We start from the raw sequence: 20437 nt of genomic DNA on the forward strand, positions 1-20437 counted from the left end.
ATCAAATAAATTTATATTCTGTTTGTCTTATTCATGCTTGAAGGGAACAAGAAAGGACGTTATCATCCCTTTAGGTCATATTCTTTTTAATTTACAGACACAGGGATGGGGAGGCAGAAAAAAAAATACTATTTATTTAGCATTATTAGATTGTCGCTGTAAGCAAAAAAAGGAAGAATTTGCATATTTTTACATGTATGTACTACTTTAAAATGCATTTTTTTTTTTATTTGCATATTTGTACTGAAAACATAGATGCAGTGAGATTATGAGCTTTCATTTTGTGGGAATTATGTAGTTATGCAAATTCAGGCAACTGTAATCGTAATACACAGAAACGTAGAATTTGCCGACAGATCTGACTCATTCAGCCCACATACCCTGAACATTGTAAAGGCCCAAACCTTAATCAGTCGTTGGTCTCGTCTTAGATTCAGGAGCCATATGCCTATCCCTTGCATGTTTAATACCCTCGCTGTATTACCCTCTACCACTTCTGCTGGGAGCCTCTTCCACTTATCTTCCACCTACACAGTAACGTTGGGTTGGGGTTAGAACCTGCCCAGTAATCTCTAAGTTCTGCTTACTCCACTACCATTTGTGATGTTCTGTGGGCCAGCCTACGTCTCTCGACCCATTCTGTTCCCATTGCCCTGGCCTGGGGCCAATCCATGTGCTGCGTCGCTACAAGTCTCGCTGTCCATTCTTCATCATCTGTGTATTCAGTCCACACAACGGCAACAATAGAAATGCATAGAATAAAGCATAAAACTATTCTGGAAAGTCATCAGCCTCTCTTTGTGTTTTGCTGCCCGGTGAAACAAGATGGCGAGAAGACCCTTTGCTAGCCAGCAGATAACAATTCAGCCATTGTATGGTCAGTTTTTCTAACAATCACAAAAACAAAATAAAGTAATCTTTCTTTCCATCATCAACCATTTGAAGCAATTTTAACAGTCAGATGTTTACAGAAACCGGGGATAGGTAAAGTGTCCTTACCTGGGCACCAACATTAACGAGAAGGCTTGTGAAGGTCATTGTTGCTTATGGGGCATTTAGTCAAATGTTGCTGCCTATCACGGAACGTGACCATAAATAAAGCTGTTTCTTAAATAAAGTTTCCCTGGTATCCTTGTCACGTTTCACCATGCGCTAGCTGGACTTGTTCAAACTTTGTTGTTCATTTTCATTTGCCGACCACTAGTGGCCGCCCTGGCCATTCAGGACCTCTCTGACTAATTATCAGGTCCAGCTGCAGTGGCTTACCTGATCAAGTCAGCCTTGATAAACCTGCCCAGCCCTGCAGTCTGGGCCTTGACATTAATGTTTGAGGACTACCTGTTTGGTTCCTGCCTTGTTCCAGAACCTGCCTTGTTCCAGAACCTGCCTTGTTCCAGAACCTGCCGTGTGCCCCGCAAGTGGGCTTATCTGCCGTGTGCCCCGCAAGTGGGCTTATCTGCCGTGTGCCCCGCAAGTGGGCTTATCTGCCGTGTGCCCCGCAAGTGGGCTTATCTGCCGTGTGCCCCGCAAGTGGGCTTATCTGCCGTGTGCCCCGCAAGTGGGCTTATCTGCCGTGTGCCCCGCAAGTGGGCTTCCTGCCAAGTCGAGTGACTTTTTGTATATATTGATGTACCATCGCATTCAATACAACTCTTAATCCAGATCTGTTGTCTGTGGTTTATTCCTGCGCCTGTCTGTAACAACCCCAGACCATAATGCATCGTGAGGTACAGACAGAGCCCCTCGTATCCCCTGCACCTGGGCTCCTTATCAACCTGTGTTCTCAGCTCGTGACAATCCTATACCTATTATATTGTGATGCGGCTCAACATAAGGCTACTGGTAAAGGCATTACATAAAGCTACGGTTAGACACACATATAATTACGTATTGTTTTGGGGATAGATTCTGCTTGAACTGGAGAGTCAGCGTTTCTGGAACCACCGGCTGTTTCTGCCTCTAATGGGAATTCCATAGATGTAATCTAAGTAATTGGAGCACTAGACTATGATGCAGGACGATGTTTGTGAAGATACAAAAACTAATTGGAAAACTTTGCTGGTAACTTGATCTGACGTGAAGCTGAACAAGTGCGGTTGCTCTATAAACAGCCATTGTTTTCTGTAGTGATGTGCAATGGCATTGGGTCAGAATTTAAGTAAAATATAGTTGCGAGCCAGCTAGATGTTGAGTAGGGCCAAATACCTATATCAGTTTGGCTCCTAAAGTAGATGGCTTCGGATCTGGAACCAAGCCAACCAAAGCATCTCGCCCCTTTGATACATCGCTCTTCATGCAGAACGGTACAGACATCTGTGTAGACTTCTGGGATATAGGGGATGAGTATGGCTCGGTGCACACAAAGCTTCACGGCAAACAACTTCCTACCTCTTTTTCCATAGGAACCTAGAATTTAATAGCAAATGAGAACTATTTGGGCCATCTAATGTGTCCGTTATTTGTGTTGTAAAGACGTAAACCTGAGTGAAATCCCAGACGATCTTGAAGGATTATGTTGATTCCAGGCCTGCTCTGAACAGCAACTAATGAAATGCTTGGGCTACTTCTCCATGGCTTCTAGCACTTAAGTGTTCCAGAAAGCTGGGCAAACATAGATAAAGTGTTTTACTGACGGGTCCAACCAATGAAGAAGGCATTGAGGTTGGATTGGAGGTTGGTGCATGCTGATGAATGGAGGAGCACTTCGTTGTTACAACTGGTATAAATAGAAAGCTCCCGGTTCTGAAACGTATAGCTGAGTTATAAAAGAGTTTTGCTTCAATCTGACGAATCAGTGGGAGTTTGGAATTGGTTTTCAAGAGGCGTACCGAAGGTTCTTGTCAAACATCAAAGCTAGCAATACTAACGATTAAAAGAGATGTTTTGTATGTTGCTGTATATACTCATTATATTGTAAAATATTCTTGTTTCGATTGTTTAACTATGTGGAGGGTCCTTAAGGGTTTTTTGGGGTCTCAAGCCTTCCCGAAAATGTGTCTGTATGTAGATGCATGTACCGTATTTGCTCGATTATAAGACGAGGGTTTTTTCAGAGCAAATGCTCGGGATCGTCTTATAATCAGACCTCAAATAGGTCTGACTATGAGACGACTAAGATCCAGATCCCCCGCAGCTGCAGGGGACCTGGATCCTCCTGCCCCCCCCCGCCTCACTTACCGGTACTTCTGAGGCCCCAGGTGTGTAGCTGGGGCAGCGTGTAGATGTCTACGCTCGCGTAGACAACTTCCGCTGCAGCAGGAAGGAGGCGTGGCTAGCAGCGGGGGTTGTCTGCGTCCATCGCGGGGAACTCTGATCTCTGACAGTCGGGGAAGGTCTGCGCGATGGACGCAGACAACCCCCGCTGCTAGCCACACCTCCTTCCGGCTGCAGCGTAAGTGCGTGGGATCTACACACTGCCCCGGCTACATGACAGGGAAGTCAGAAGCACCGGTAAGTTTTGGGGGGGGGCAGGGGAGTGTTAAATGGGGGGCATAAGGCATTTCTGGAGGTAGAGTGCTCTGTGAAATGCCTTTTAATGCCACTCTGCCTCCAGAAATGCCTTTTTAACCCTCTATATGCCACTCTGCCTCCTGAATGCCTTAAACATCCCTATATGCCACTCTTCCCCATAATATGCCTTTTAACCCTCTACATGCCAGAGTGGCATATAGGGGTATAAGGCATTTCTGGAGGCAGAGTGGCACATAGGGGGTCAAAAGGCATATCATGGGGCACAGTGGCATATAGGGTTAAAAGGCATATCATGGGGCACAGTGGCATATAAGGGTTATAAGGCATTTCTGGGGCAGATGTGCATGACTGGGGGGCAGGTTGGAAAATAGAAGGAAATAAAACCAAATTATTTTTCTCAATCATAGCTTTTATTTAAAAAAAATAGTTTAGATGAATTAACATTTACTGGTAAAACTTTTTTCCTATAGGGTCGTCTTATATTCAGGCTTTTTCTTTTTTTTCTAAATGAATATTCAGATTTGGGGGGTTGTCTTATAATCAAGCAAATACGGTATATAATAAGGAGCACCCCCCCATCCCCCTCAATTCAGAGGAGGAAAGGGAGCAGTTGCCCCCTACGTCTAACGAGAGCCATCCATTTCTTTTCAGTTAAATAAGTCCAGGTTCCCAGACAAAGTTCCCAATTGTACATGCCGAGAAATGAGAATATGAAAAGAACAATATAAGAAAAATATTACTTATAATAATCTTCCAATAAGATCTGCATATTCAGGTTACTTTAATAAAAACATAAGGGTTATTACTTATTGAAGGTCAAGCTGTACGGAGCCCTACTTACTACTAATTAATTTCAGGCAGTACAAGAAATGCGTCATTATTTTTTTGTGCTTTCTGGATACACATAGTAAGAAAAAAAAGCCAACTTTATTCCAAGGAACCGATTAAAGAAGGGCAGTTAGTGTCCTTCTTGTAAAGACTCGTTAGTCAGAGGAGAGGAATGTCCATTATTATTTCAATAGTCATCAAACTTATCATTATCAGTGCATCTTACGTTGTCTCAGCAGACACGAACCAAACTCTCTTGGGTATTGATCCAAGCCATTCCGTGTCCTCTTAATCTATTCTATTTTTATCTAAATAAACTGCTTGTATTGACCTAAATAAAAGCCGCCGTAGTGATTATTATGTGCCCTTAAATTTAGGTGGATTTAGAAATGGTGATCTGGTTTTACGGTAATTTTTTTTTGATTCAAGGTCTAGAGTTTTGAGGCAACATTTCACATCATTAAATGATATTTCTTTGAAGGGTTTGGGGCATTAAAGGAAGATGAATTTCCAGGCCTGGTCAATGGCAAAAAGCACCTTCCTTTGATGGAAACAAAGTATCAATTGGAGGTAGATCTTCGTCAAAGCCGAAGGTCATGGTAGAAGGTTAACGACCCTCTAAAGTATAAAAATAATTGTTTGTTTTATACTGGAATTGATATGTTTTTTTCTGGCCCAGGGAGCTGTAAAATCAATGGAGGCAGAAACCTTGTTATTTTACCGCTACCTGGGCCACTCAAGCAAGATCAGAGCCTATATCAGGTCACCCCAATGAGTCCATGATCCCCACAACACCAGGACGGTGGGGCAGCTACCCTGGACATCAGGACAGAGCCCGAAAATCGACAATGTCCCGTAAAATATAACAGGATTGTTGGGAGGTATGAGTGTATGTAGCACATTCCGTCAGACATTGAAAATTCAGTATCCACATCAATCCCTAGTCTTATTTAGCACCTTTGTGCGGAGATGTTTCATGATTTAAGATCACCAAGGTGTAGTTTGATTGCTTTTTGCTGCCATTTACTTGCGGTATTGGCACTGACAAAGACCGAAGCAACATATGCTGGAGTATTTATAAGCTCTTCGAATTGTTTTCGGCTCCAATCTCTTCTCCAAATAAATCTCAGGATACAAACTACCCCTGCTATGCTTGACTTTATATATTCCAGACATTAGAAGACACATTCTCGTATAAATCAGCCGTGCCCAAGTAAATTATATCCAAGATTATAGTCGTAGGTTTGGTACAAAATCTTTAAAAAATATAAGAAAGGAAACTGGAAACTTTGTTTCGGAAGGTGCAGTGTATTTAGAACTTCGGACTAGGCTTCCATCCTGTTGTATTAGAAAGACTGCGTTCTCCGGGACACAAACGAATCCAGGCATTGCAGCTGTTAAATGTCACATCATAGTTTTGCATTATAATAGGTCATGGCAGCGATTCTGCCTGTAACTCAGAAAACATGACGGAATTAGAAGTCCCTTCCCTGTACTTTTATAGGGGCCCCCTTTATAGTGCGAGTTCTGTCTGCTAGGTTTGATGGGAATTTCTAACCTGTAAAGGTCAGTATGAATATCAAACTATAACCTTTGGATATAAAACACACAAGAAGCAAATGGTTTGTCTCCTGCACCCTGATGGCAAATCTTCCCAATTCCAATACATATTTTCCAAGTATGTGAGATATTTGGGGGGGGGCGTTATAAGGCGGGGGGTTTCCATTGTTTATGTATTTTAATTTTTTTTAAATTAAAAAAACATAACCCCATATTTTGGAAGCGCATTATATTCGGGAGCTTCCCATATAATTTGGAATAAAGTTAGAGAACCAAAAGTTGTCCCCTTATAGCTCTATACAGGTTCTGGGGAGGGAAGCGAATCACAAAAGGGTGTGGTTATCCTTTATTATGGAGGCTCGCTAATCAGCTTTGGTACCTGGAGCCTCATCTTTCACCCTCTTAGTAAAATAATACTTTTCTACATTAGATCTTATAATTTTTCATGTACTTTTTTCTATTCTGAAAGCTATCCATAACCAAAGGATATCAATCAAAATAAAACAGCAAATAAAAATGAATTGTCTGAAAAGGAGAACGTATGGAAAACTCTAAAAGAGGGAAAAAAATAGATAACAAAATGACGACATCTGTAATTTTTATAACAAATAAGGGTTCGTGAAAGCATTGACCCTTTGTCTTTCGTTAACCTAATTAACTCTGTAACTATGCACTTTTGCAGATGGAAAATACTTCCTAATGATCGTACGTAATCTCTATAGGCTGAATTCCATTATCTATGAAAAATTTATCTTTTTCCATGTACTAATTTTAGCTCCAGATATCCCCTTATTATGTACAAAGGACACGCGTGATAAAACCGCACTTGTTTGTAATAAATTATAGAATCTAGCCCTATATATTATAACATGAAACTCTAATGCCTGAGAGGTTATTCCTCCTCCAATGCAGATCAGATATTAATACCCCTCTAGTTTTAAAATGAGTCGTGAATACAAAATTAGAAGACAAACTCCATGTAATATAGTCCTTTATTGTTACCATTCAATTACTTTAGCAGTTGTGGTGGACCACATATTAATTTAGTTCTAATAATGGAAAGGAAATAGTTTTACTCTGTAAAAAATGAGCGACAGAAAATATTTGTATTTTTTCTCAACACTTTGCGTTCTGTCGTATGTTTTTGCGGTTATGTTTTATGGTTTTTTTTCCCCCTTACAGTTTTAATGTGACATACCAGATGTTCCTTGAAAATGTAAAAATTAAATTGAAGAAACCAATATATGAAAATCCTACAATTGACATATGCTCATACTTAATTGTATGTATTTTAGAAATAGTCAAGCTATTTAATTGTAACCGTAATTACAAGAAATTCTTAAAAATCGTTTTTTAGGTTGCTAATCCCATAGCTCTGCAAAATAAATTCTTAAACCTGAAATCCAATTTAAATTAAAGTGAAATTCACAGTCCAGAATGCGAATGAAATATTAAATTACACCTCAATAGACTACTATTTTTTTATTAATTTTTTTAGAAAATTAGGTAGATATTTTATAATTTAAAAAAAAAGATTATAATTAAAAGAAAATATTTAAAGACAGTAACTTTTTTTATTTTAAATTAAAATTTTTTTTTACCATTTTATTATTTGACTTCCAATAGCCATACTAAGTGCAAACCTTTGCCAGTTTTTGGCTTACTTAACTTAACACGTTGACCAGGTTCATGTGACATTGCGCCGGATAAGTGCCGGGAGGGTCCCAAACCTTTCTGCTAGGGCAGAATGCATTGTCTGTGTCGGTGTGGGCATTTCACAGAGGCAAACGCTGTCAGTCCTGTGCAAATTGTTGGCAATGAGCGTCAGACGCTAACCATTTAATGAACACACTAAAAAAAATAAAAAGTATGAGGATATATGTGGATAAATATGAGGTTATGCTTCAAATAATTAATTTAGTTTTTTATTGTTTTGAAAGTATTCTTCTGGCCCTTTATTCCTTTAATCCAATGGAATTAGGTCTCGTTTAGACAAAACTTTGATAACTAGAACATACGGACACTTTATATGCTACTAATTGAGTCAAAAAGTTGCTCAAAGATCCAACGCTTCCCAAAAGTAATGGATGGCAAGCCAACTAATTGATGCCAATTTTAGCTAAAAGGAATTTTATTAGACAGTAAAATCCGCTTAATTCTAACAGTGTGTTTCCGAAACTCCAATTTTATTAACAAGTTAAAATAAATGTGGGCTTTTTGAATGAATGGCAGATCTGCTTGGGAATTTAAAATGTGTGTGTTTTTTTTTTAATCACACTTATCTATAAAACACACAAAGGAGACAGGTATTTAATTAAGAGAAGATAATTTGGATGCCATACATTATAAAATATTTAGCCAACATTTTAAATGATCTGCTAATCATAACATTAAGAAATTCTATTAAGAAGACAGTTTCTGGCTAAACTGTTAAAAATGTTCGGTAGCAAATTCAATATCTGGCGTGAAGATGCTTGTTAGACCTTTGGAATTTTGGTAGACTTTGTCCTGTTCTAATACACAGGGTGGAAAAGAACTATTTGCTAGGGGTGCATCGCCTATCTGCTCCCAGTATGGGCTTATGTGCATTGAATGAGCGATTTCGAAGAAGTGTCCACGAAACACGTTTGTGTGTTTCACGGCGCAAAGGCCAAGGTGGATCATTAACGAACCAGGGGAATTGTGTGATGGACAATACCTTAGAGAGATCATCCTAGAAGCAAAGCATTTCAGTTTGAGACACACGCGATACAAATGAAGAGTGTTTTCTTCATGGCAAGATTTGTTGTGCCAAAGCCAAATCGACTCTTTTTCAGACTCTGAATGGTTTGGGAGCTTCGTCTGCTTCATTGAATGTGGTTGAAAGTTTAGCATCCTTTCTGAAAGATGCAGTCTTAAAAAGAAACCGATATCAGTAAATATTCATGAGAAGCTTTGCCTGGACACCTCCAAGACATACTGGAAGAAGTTGAAATTTGACATGAACTTGTTTCGGGAATTTGTTAAGATCCTATCCTCAAGGACTAAAGGCTGACAGGGAGGCCGGGGCAAGACATAGCTACTCCCACTCCATTTTTCTCTGAATCCTTTGAAAATGGTTATTTTCCACCCCATACATATGGAGATGAATGAATAACCAGCTCTAACATCCTCAATCCGCTTAGATTAGAACATGTGACATCCCCGAGGTATAGCAGCTGCCACCTTCAGCACAATAAAAAAAAATATATATATATTGTTTTTATTAATATTTGTGTGAAACGGGGGGAAAAAAGAGTAATATGTTGTGTGTAGGTATACGAATAATGATCAGGGATAATCTAAAAAGCAACAGTTTTCTGCGAATCAATACATTGATAGGTTAAAAAAAAACTAAGAAAAGCATTTTTTTTACATTAAACACACCGGTGGAAAAAAAATGTGCTGATTCAGCAAGGGCATTGTTTTCAATTACTCACATATCTGGTATCATTGGTCAAATTCCCAATTAGCTTTAGTTTCAGTCTAACCAAAGCTATAAAATGGACAGTGAGCAATGAGTAACATTGTCCACACTTCAGATAGTATTTGGTCAATAAATTACCCCGAGCTACGCGGTCTTCGGAGTGTCGTATGATTTGCAAGAACAGTACTTGCAGAAAGAAGAGCCGTTGACCTTTGTATAATTTACTGCTCTCCTATTCGTTATTGCGCAGAGTATTTTCATTCTTTGAGAACAATGCGATCTATACGGAGTCGACGATGCTTCATTGTATTTAATTACGAAGTTGCTCCATCAAGGAAATCCATTGTGAGACGTTTACATGAAACAACAATCTGGGAAATACTGCTCTTTGCGTTACGAATTTTTAAAAAAATATGATAGACGCTTTTATGATATATTTTAGCTAGATAGTAACCATTCTGACTATTCATTATGAGAGGTGCATCGTCTAACATAAGTGATAAGAGTGTGTTGTCTTAGTTGTCTGGCTTGCATTTAAGAGGAAACTTCTACCATTTTAAATGGTATAGTTGTGTACCAAGGCTTGGGATAATGGTTAATGGAGCCACGGAGCAGAGGGGCGCGCCACAGCCCAGCCTCAACAGTAGACACGACCCAAGCATTTAACAGCACCAAACACACAGTCCGATAGTCTGGGGGCAAGTGAGAGTCCTTAAAGCAAGCAGAGGTCTGTAGACAGGAGACAAGCGGTCAACCGTAAGAGAGGCCGAAGTATGTAGCCAGAAGACAAGCGGGCAACCATAAGACAAACCGGTAACCGTAACACAAGCCGAGGTCTGTAGCCAGAAGACAAGCAGGCAACCGTAAGACAAGCCAAAGTGTGTAGCCAGGAGACAAGCGGGTAACCATGAGACCAGCCAAGTCTGTAGCCAGGAGACAAGCGGGCAACCAGAAGACAAGCTGAGTCTGTAGCCAGGAGACAAGCGGGCAACCATAAGACCAGTCGAGTCTGTAGCCAGGAGACAAGCGGGTAACCATAAGACCAGTTGAGTCTGTAGCCAGGAGACAAGCGGGTAACCATAAGACCAGTTGAGTCTGTAGCCAGGAGACAAGCGGGTAACCATAAGACCAGTCGAGGTCTGTAGCCAGAAGACTGAGACCTGGCAATTGGACCATTTGAACTGTGACAAAAATCAATTTCACGTGTGCATAAAAAATAAGTGCTTGCGAAACATGTGATTGGTGTTCCGTATGCGGCCCCCAGGTGAATATTAAAGTGAGATATAAAGGTAATATGGATTACTCACACAGGTAATTATATTAAGGAGGGCAGAGGGCATTCCAATTTAATCTTAAGGTTTTAAAATGACAAAAAACAAATGACATTCCATACAAAAGAGAGAGAAAAACAACTCAAATGTATCAGAGAAGAAAAAAATTATTAACTCTAGGGAATTAAACAAGATTTTGGTGTTTTTTTATCCAACTGTGTAAAAAAAGGTCATTGTTGGAAGGTGCTTTATGATACCCACATCCAAACAATGGTTAAACATAAGCTAGGTCGGCGTAAGGAGCTGTCTCAGGATGAAGAATATGAGAAGTAATTTGTGGAGTTGCACCGTAAGGTCACATAACACTTTATTGGAACAGCTCGGGGTTGGTACTGGATACAGGATACAGTAATTATGTTAGCCGGAGAGGAGTCATGGGAGTTATTGAACGTTTCCCTAAAGAGGTGCACTTTCAGCTAATCCTTGGCGCTTAACCCTTTAAATGCCAGCGTCGCTGACAAAAGGTTAATAGAAGACCGGCTAAGTGAGAGGTCTAATGGGATTTCTAGAAAGGCTGACTATAGCACACAAGACATTTCATGGCCTGGCTACTTTGTGACATTACCAGACAGGCACAAATGCTAATTAGCCAACATAATGGTAATTAATCGTATCAACCTGTATAGAATAGAAAAACTGAATTTCGGTTGATGGTAGTAAATACGGAAACTAAAACTCACATTTGACAAATGAGATGTAAATAAATGTTTTCTACAACGTAAATTATGTGGACAGGTTCATATCATACGGGCGTTTTACATATTTTGTATTTTAATAGATTATGTTGGTAACCTAACCATCAAACCTCATGTATACGGGGCTAAGCATATTTTGCGTTTGATGTTCTGGAATGGATATTTGGGTGATTTTGACCCTATAAAGAGAAAAAAAAAAAATAATCCTTCAGAAATATTCAGAATTTGTAGAACAGAAACAGCCGCAGGCAGAATTAGGTCAAACGTGTCTTTCTGTGTATTCCAAAAAAATGTAACTGTACTTGTCCTTTATATATATATATATATATATATATATATATATATATATAAACAAATAAATAAAAAATTATATATATATATCATTTTTTATTTATTTGTTTATTTATTCTCCGTTTCTCTGCCTGACGCACAAGAGCAATTTCACTTAAATTACAACTTCTAACATTATCGTAACGAAACATAATTGAATTACCCTTTTCCCAACATACCGAAGAACAATATTCATATATTAAACTACTACGGGACAATTCTAATTACAAATAGAATTTATTCTGTCACAGAGCACTGACTCTGTTTCCGATTCGACTAATTTGATTACCTTCTTGTGAATTTGCCGTTATCTGTAACGTTTTAAGGCTACGCTTGCTCTTCGCAGTTTTAAGTGTAACCAAAGATTTTGACCGTTACGTATAGCGGGAGTGAGTAGGGAAGACCCTTACAATCGAATTGTCAGGAATCAATGACGGTAGCCAGCTGATCGTTTGCATGGACCTTGTTAAAAGGCGCTGAGCACTTACTGACAGGGTATACTCTACCGTTCAAAAGTTCACACGGGAGTGATGGGAGTGATAAAGGGCCTATGAAGGTAATTCATAAAAAAATCAGCCATTTCCAGCTACAATGGTCGTTTACAACATTAACCCCGTCTACACTGGATTTCTCATCCATTTCATGTTTTTTAATGGACAAAATGTTTTGTTTTTTTCAAAAAACAAAAATTGATCCCAAATGTTTGAAATGTAGTGAAAATACTTCATCGTCATCTCCACAAGGCATAACTAGAAACCACGGGCCCTAGGGTGAAAATAGCCCCCAGCTTCACAAAGTAACATGTCTCACAGTGCCACCTTTGCCCCCAACCATCTTATGAGTGCCATCCTAGACCACATTTTCCCTCAACAGCCTGTTTGTGTCATCTTGGCCTCCAACTTTTCAGTCCCCAAACAGTTTATCTGTGCCATCTTTCGCCCCAAACAACTTGTCTGTGCCATCTTTCGCCCCAAACAACTTGTCTGTGCCTACTTTGCCCCTTGCCTTCCCCTTGCATTCTGGCACACGTCCGTAAACACACACAGATTAAACACACTTACTCATACTTACTAACTCATACATTCACATTCATTCTAACCCACACTCCATCTCACTCCACTTACACATCCCTGCTCACACACAAACACCTACACAACCATCCACACACACAACTTGTTATGTTATGCACTACATGTCCTGTTTACCCTCTGTACAGCACTGTGGAATATGAGGGCGCTATATAAAAAAACAACAATAATAATAATAATATGAGGTGAGCAAAGTTCTATTTTCTGTTTTATTTTTTTAAATGATAGATATACGGTTCTTCCTAATTAATGTGTCCTATAAATGTCCTGGCTGACCACGTTACTACTTACACCTACGTAAGACATCTTTTAATGGCTAAAGGTCAATACATTATTTTATGGACATAAAATATTATATATTTAATATATAATACTATATAGTAAAAAAAAAATATATATATTAAATAATAAATATGCAATATTATATATGAAAGATTATAGACATAATTAATTCTGACCCTTATTGTCTAGTTACAACCCAGATGGTAGCCCCTGATTAAAAACAAATGCTGTTTTTATTATCGCTTCATGCGCGTATAAAAATACTTAATAAAGAAATTCACTGAACATGACAGAGAATAATCAACAAAAACTTTTTCTACCGAAGCCCGGAGCTGCCAATGTAATTTGATTTCACGTGAGATTGTCCCCATCCCTATTCTCTTTGCTGTTTTATTATCTGATTTATCGCGTTTTGGTATTTTTCATAATTCAGGCAGAACTCATAAGAGTTCATTCTTGTGTGGAAAAAAAAAATACATTGTTTCATATTCGAGTGATGGGAGGTTTCGATATTAACAGTTTATCTTCTTGATAAGTTTTTTTTTGCTTGGGATTGTGGGTAGTAAAGTAAGCGGGTTCTGCCTATCTAAATTAATTTGGCCCAATGTAGAATAAAAGTACGTTTAAAGCGTTAATCTATTTTGTGAGAATTCCGAGCTTTGTCAGAAACCTTTGGAAACAATCGACATAATGGCGTCAAGCTTTTGAGCTCGCATTAATTCTGTTTAACTGCGTATAATAAAAAGAATATGGGAAAGGTCTTTACGTTATTCTAGATAAATGGAAATATTACTGCATGCACTATAAAATGTTCAAAATGAGAAAAGTTAACTTTTTAATTGCACATATATTTTTGATAATATGCTCATATTATGGGCTTTTGGATGATATGATACGGCATACCAGTGGAGGACTAATGAAGTGGGGAGTCCCTGCCAGGAGAGGGTGGTGGGTAAGTGGAACAGCCTCCCAGTAGAAATGGTAGAGGTTAGCACAGTGAGGGAATGTAAACATGCATGGGATAGGCAAATGGCTCCTGAATCTAAGATGAGACCAACAACTAAGAGTCCTGCTTTTGTGTCACATGACAATTTAGTGTTCCTAGCAAACAGTATGAGTAATGGCTAAATGTTACACGAGGAAATAATTATTCTTGAGAAAAGTATTAGGAATTATGGAACAGGGTCACAACTGATGAAGAATTAATGATTCCCTGAATGCAGGTGTAAGGTCTCAACTGCACTCGAGGGCCTTACTGGGGATGACTAAGTAGCCCTGGCACTTTAAGGCCAGAGGCCGCCAAATGAAATACGACAGCATCGGCTGGTGGCCACACACTGCAGGACCTGATCTTCCAGCAGCACCGGTAAATATGGTACCCTACTGGCCACCGGCCCACTGGGTATCTGCCAGTACACGTCTGCTTAACCCTGCTGTTTTTACCACTGTTGAGCAATTTAAAAACATAGATAATCTTCCATAACCCAGAATTTAACACATTACATGGACCTTGTACAATAACTATCTTACTTTTGGATATATAATATTAGTAAATGTATAGAAGCATTCTGTCGATAATAATCTTTTAAGCGTTATGATTTTTTTGCACTTCTGTAAAGATGTTATATGCTTTCTGTTTTTTTTCCTTATCTTCCTATATTTAATCTTGCATTTTAGTAATTTTACCTTGTATCCTCCTTAACGGACCCAATCCTCTTTCTTCTTTTCCTCTGTACATCCATGTAAGAGGTATTAAAGATCATAAGTTCTCCTACCCTGTTCTGCGTTTCAACCCTTTCAACGCACCGCTTTTAATACTCTTAATTAATGAACTTTTAGCTATTGATCAGAAAATTGACTATATTATGCTCTGTTGATAAAATTGTAACAAAGACAACTTTATATTACTGTAATAACACAATATATTAATATACGACCGTCAAAGCTTTCGTACGCCAGTTCACTTTATTGCAATAAGGGCTGCGTTGTAATCCATTATGTTCTAATGTATGCTAAGCTGATCTTTTCTGCCCACTATCTCAGCGGCGTTTTTGGAACAGAGATTGTCTTTTAATAATGCACGTTCTTAACAATCCAAGAATTCAGGGATAATCTTCTAGGGACAGCCTCAGTGGATTTCCGTGTATTATGTGTCACTTCATTGCTTTTGTAATAATTAGCCCCAGAAAAAAAAGAGGCATATTTGCCAAAGATAAAATGTTTTAAACATTGTATACTGTGGGCAAGAATCCCTCCCCCGACACATGGGTTTAAATTTATATAGAGATTAAATTGTAAAAAAACAAAACATAAATAAGTAACGGAATCAATACTGCAAGGCAATGGTGAGCCCTTTCAGCCATATTTCCATCAGGATTAAATAGAATTGCTTATATATGACAATATTATTTTCTTTATCCAAAGTACAATCTTGGAAGGAGATACATGGAAGATGGGGAAGCGATATGGGATGTTTCAGGGCTGCCTTCCCTATGCTGTAATTTATATTTTTAATGGCACGTAATACTATAAAATATGTCCACACTTTGTAAGTAAGTACTTTTATTTATATATATATATTTTTTTTTAATATGTTTAGTTCCTCCGCGGTTTCGAAATCACCCCGCTAACCTCTACGCCTACGAGAGCATGGACATTGAGTTTGAATGCGCCGTGTCTGGAAAGCCTCCGCCAACCGTGAAGTGGACGAAAAACGGAGAGGTGGTCATTCCCAGCGACTATTTCCAGATAGTGGTAAATATAACGCACTTTTTAAAACTAATTTACGGGTTTAAAAACCAAAAAACACATAATAGCCGTTGGCTACTAGGAAAAGAGATGTATAATTGCACACAAAAAAACATATACATTTGCATTATTTTATTGAGTTTTTTAAGCATTTTCTTAATTCCTTGTCATTGATTTTGGAATTATTGAGACATCAGGGTGTAGCTATGAAGTCACGTGTTGGATACATGGTCAAATTCTTCATTTTTCTAGACTTGTATGGATGATGCAATTTTGGGCATCCAAAAAATACTCTGGTAGGTAATAACTTAGATTGAAAAAAGACCCAGGTCCATCCCTCCGTTGATCCAGAAGAACAGAAAAACTCCATATTGAAGCGATTTCCAATTGTGCCTCAAAAAGGGAAAACATTCCTTCTTGACATCAAAACTGCCTCTGATTTCTCGTTAGATAAAAAAAAATAAACCCATTATATCCCTGTATATTTTTCTCTGCTAAAAAATCACCCTATCATCCTTTATTTAATGGCATCCACTGAATGTCTGTAGGGAGTGGATTCCTCATCTTTACTGCTCTTACTGTAAAGAAACATTTTCACTGCTTTAAGTGACAATTAATTTCCTCAAGACTCAATAGAAGACTTCTTGTTCAATATACAATCTTATTAATGAACAGGTTATCAGTGAGTGGCTGGTAGTATATAATTTATTTATTGGAAAGATCACATAGACCACCTACATTTTTATTTGTGTTTAATCATCCGTCTCCATTTTCCAGCTGCTTATGTGAAAATTACATTCAATGCAGACATGTAATTATATTAGATATATTACAAAAATATATTACAAAAATATTCTGGAATATTTTTATTGTTTTATATTAAATATAAAAATATTACATTATTTGATAAATTATTTTATAGTAAAATTAGAATATGTTCACTTGTAGAAAGCATGTTGTGCTTTTTAATACAAGTGCGGTGAAAATAGTAATTTCTTTATTTAAAGAGAATACATTATAAAAATGAGGACTGCATATTAAATTGAATATGCCTGCAATAAAGCATCCCCTGTAGACACAGTTAAGGTCAATTTAGAGAGTACTCAATACACGAGAAACACTATATGCTCTTTTTCATATGAAGGACAGAATTAGAGCTTTGCGAATATCAATTTGAACCTTTTCCATCTTTGATATCTAATAATCATTTGGTTGTAGAGATGAAAGTGCCAGATGGGTGAAGAAATGTTTAATTTATGATAAAACCTACACAGAATCCTTAATATGTATTTAATATACATTTTTACACTCGAGTGGCTAAGTCTTTACAAGAAAAAAAAAAGCAACAGATTAATTATTTCTCCTATGACAAAAATATTATTTTATTATGGAAATACCTTTTTTTATTGGACTAATATTTAATTTCTGCTTATCAATGTCCCTTTATCAAGCTGGATGCAAAGCTAAACAGAGGAATTAAAATCAGAAATTTGTGGAAATGCATGTGACAAAAAACAGATAATTAATAATCATTTTTTGCATTTATGCCACTGGACTAACAAGGTCAAGGCGGGGTGCTTGCAACATTCATGCTGGGGGGGGCAGTTCTAGCTAGATGGCCTAGTAATAAAGTAGCCCAAAACATATTTAGAAGACAGCTGTGTTCCTTGTTGACTATGAAATCTGATCTAATACCATTAACAGAAAGGGAATACATAAACAGAGATAGAAGGAACACAGAAATGATACATTCAACAAGTAAATTCTTCCTTAAAGGCCCTAGTGGCTGTATGTGGAATTGCATGTGAAACAGACAATAAAGCTTCAAACTGTTGCCTGAAATCCACCCCCTTGCCCTCCCCTGAACATGGCTATATTCAATAATGTAATTATGGAGGAGCCAATATTAGAAATATTTTTTGATTAAAAAAATATATATATTTATTCAAAAATGAAAGAACCCTACTAGTATTTTAGAATTCTTAGAAACAGCTTATATATAAATACAGAAACGCATATATATAAATACAGAATAGAGAAAAAAGAGATATATTTATGTATCTCTTTTTATTTTAAGCCCCATAGTTGGAAACATTCCAAGTGTTTAAACATGCCATACATTTGTATTGTAGACATTTATTTCAAAGGTCTGCCCATCAGCAAAATATTTTCCATTAAACTTTCTCAGCAGAGATTTTCCCATCGGGACAATGAGTGCCTAAACCAGTGCGCTGAACACTTGACAAGTTCATATTTCACTTTGCTTGAAGACACAATTTCTGCCCGAGATACGGTATTGAACAGACACCCGGCCTATTAGCGTTCTGTCCCTTGGAGTCCCAAACGCGCTAGCAAAGCATTGCTTCCTCTGGCCATGAAAGAGTTCATACCGTACTTGTACTGCTTTTAACCTCCATAGTATTTTTTTTTATCTGCCTCTTTTTAAACATTTTTATTATTTAATCTCTATACTTGACTGCTGAGAATCCTTGGAAACATTTAATGGCACTTTATATTAAGAGAAATATTGGATAGTGGGTGAGGGGTATTAATGCCGAAATATTGAATCCTAAGGTAGGGTACCTATCCTCATTGCTGCCCTGTAGATCACTTTTCTATACCATATAGACATAGTCTTTCTTAACCCAAGTTCTCGATCACTAAGCATTCTGTGTTTCCGATGCCCTCTTCTGGTGGGTGCTGGTAACTACAAACCCGCTATCCTGAGTGGGGAGCAGTCTCTCCCCTTAAAGGAACATTCCAGCCATCGTTTCATGTTACTTAAGATATTGGGGTTAGAAAATGAGACTTCTTTAGCAGTTTCCCTCACTAGTGGCTGCCCCCACTGAGGGACAAGAAGCGTACTTTAGAATAATGTTTGGAAATGCCACCACTTCCATTGATTTCAAAGGGAGAATTACAGCACATGTACAAAAAAAGGAGGAGGAAAATGAGAAACAAACCCAATTTTTGAACTCGGGTAACTAAAGAGAGCATTGTGTGTGTGCAATAAAATCCCTTGATGTCAATGCAACATGGGCACTAATATACATAAAAAAATATATATATTTAAAAAAAAAAAAAAGACTATAGCTACATGAACCCATGCTAGCTTGAGCCCGATGTGCCTGGTTCAGCCAATTTGTCAAGAATAAGGAGTATGGACTGGAGCCAATCGGATTTTGGGTCTCGAAGGGCTATTACCACACCGCTATCTGGCTTTACCCAACTTTAATAAAGAAGCGTTCTTTGTTAAGCAGAATTTCATTTTTTTTCATGGTAATTGCTTTGCTTCATATATCTGCTTCAGTTCTTTACTACGGTGATTTTTTTGCACGTTATATTTGATTATATTATTTTATTATTTTTTTAGGATGGGACCAATCTACGTATTTTAGGACTAGTAAAATCAGATGAAGGTTATTATCAGTGTGTGGCTGAAAATGAAGCTGGTAATATTCAGACGTATGCACAGCTCATTATTCCTGATCCTGGTAAGTGGCATTAAATCAGTTTTGTTTTTTTTTGCTATAATTATTATATTAGAAATTTAATGTATGTTCATACAATATTAGTAAAGAGAAAACATATGCAAGAGCGAAATTAAGTGATCTAAAAATCAATATTTTTTTTACAATGTCCTATGTTTAGCTGCTAAATTATTCTCTCGCATAGTTCAAACCTTTTATATCTTTTGTTCACAGAAGTCATTGCATTTTATGTTAATTTCATAAGAGTTGCCCTCGTGTGAGTGTTAGTTATTGACTTTTTCGCCACTGGAATGGAAAATCATGTAGTTGTATTAATAAGCTATATATTTTAAGCATTTGATGTATAGTGAGGTTGTACATCCCTTTCTTAGAAGTACATTTTCCATTAGAAAAACTGCAACTTGGCAAGAGTTAACCTATTTTTAGCTGGGCCAATAATGGCAAAGGGGCTCGGCTTACTCTTAGCCCCACCCATTTTTACGTTTACAGAACTGTATTGAACAGGAAGTGCTCAGGAGAGAAAGTGCACTTAAAAATCCCTTCCCCATGCTGAAAAATAGTGCCTGCTTTTATCTATTATCTAATGTTTTGCTTAGGTTATGCTATCTAGAATTTTGTTTATTATATTTTTGAAACGTTTGGCTACTTATTTTTTTATTTTTTTATTATTTTTTTACAATAGAAATGATTAAGTACAAAAACAATTAACCATATAGGACAAGTAGAACTTCTACTGAAGAAACTAAAAAAAGTGGATCATTATGCTAAGGAAAGATAGATTTTGAAGATTTGTGCAATTACATTTATGTGTTTATTGGTTTGTAGTCCAGGGCTGGCTACCTGGAGCTCTCCTTCCTTTGGGTTAGTGTTTTCACGAGGGGACAGAGCTAGCCCCAGGCTAGGATAGGAAGTAGATTGGATAAGTGACCTGGAGACCTGGGGTAGAAGCACTTTATCCAGAGACTCCGGGTCAAACCTGGAGAGTTCCCAGGTCTGTTAGCTTCCTATAAATATATAATGCATAGTTAATATGGTGAGGGTAAATTTTTCATCTTGCAAATGACTAATTAGGGCATAAAGCCAATAGGATATCTCCAAAGTGTCCCAAAGTAGAAGGGAAAGTTCCTTCTACATTGGGACACTTATTTCCTGCAGTTATAGCTGTGAT

At 37.8% G+C, this 20437-nt stretch overlaps 1 protein-coding gene across 1 annotated transcript in view; it reads left to right on the forward strand.

Moving 5' to 3' along the window:
- The window catches only part of LOC149284213 (netrin receptor DCC-like), a 197343-nt gene that overhangs the window by 59694 nt on the left and 117212 nt on the right, over positions 1 to 20437 (forward strand). The window contains exons 6-7 of the mRNA XM_089496999.1: positions 15630 to 15784; positions 19152 to 19272. Of these exons, the coding sequence (XP_089353125.1) occupies positions 15630 to 15784; positions 19152 to 19272 (276 nt within the window). The remainder of the gene's footprint in view (positions 1 to 15629; positions 15785 to 19151; positions 19273 to 20437) is intronic.

This window comes from Sceloporus occidentalis, unplaced genomic scaffold (assembly GCF_023333645.1).
Source record: "Sceloporus occidentalis isolate IW3139 unplaced genomic scaffold, rSceOcc1.0.p SCAF_97, whole genome shotgun sequence".
Classification (NCBI taxonomy): domain Eukaryota; kingdom Metazoa; phylum Chordata; class Lepidosauria; order Squamata; family Phrynosomatidae; genus Sceloporus; species Sceloporus occidentalis.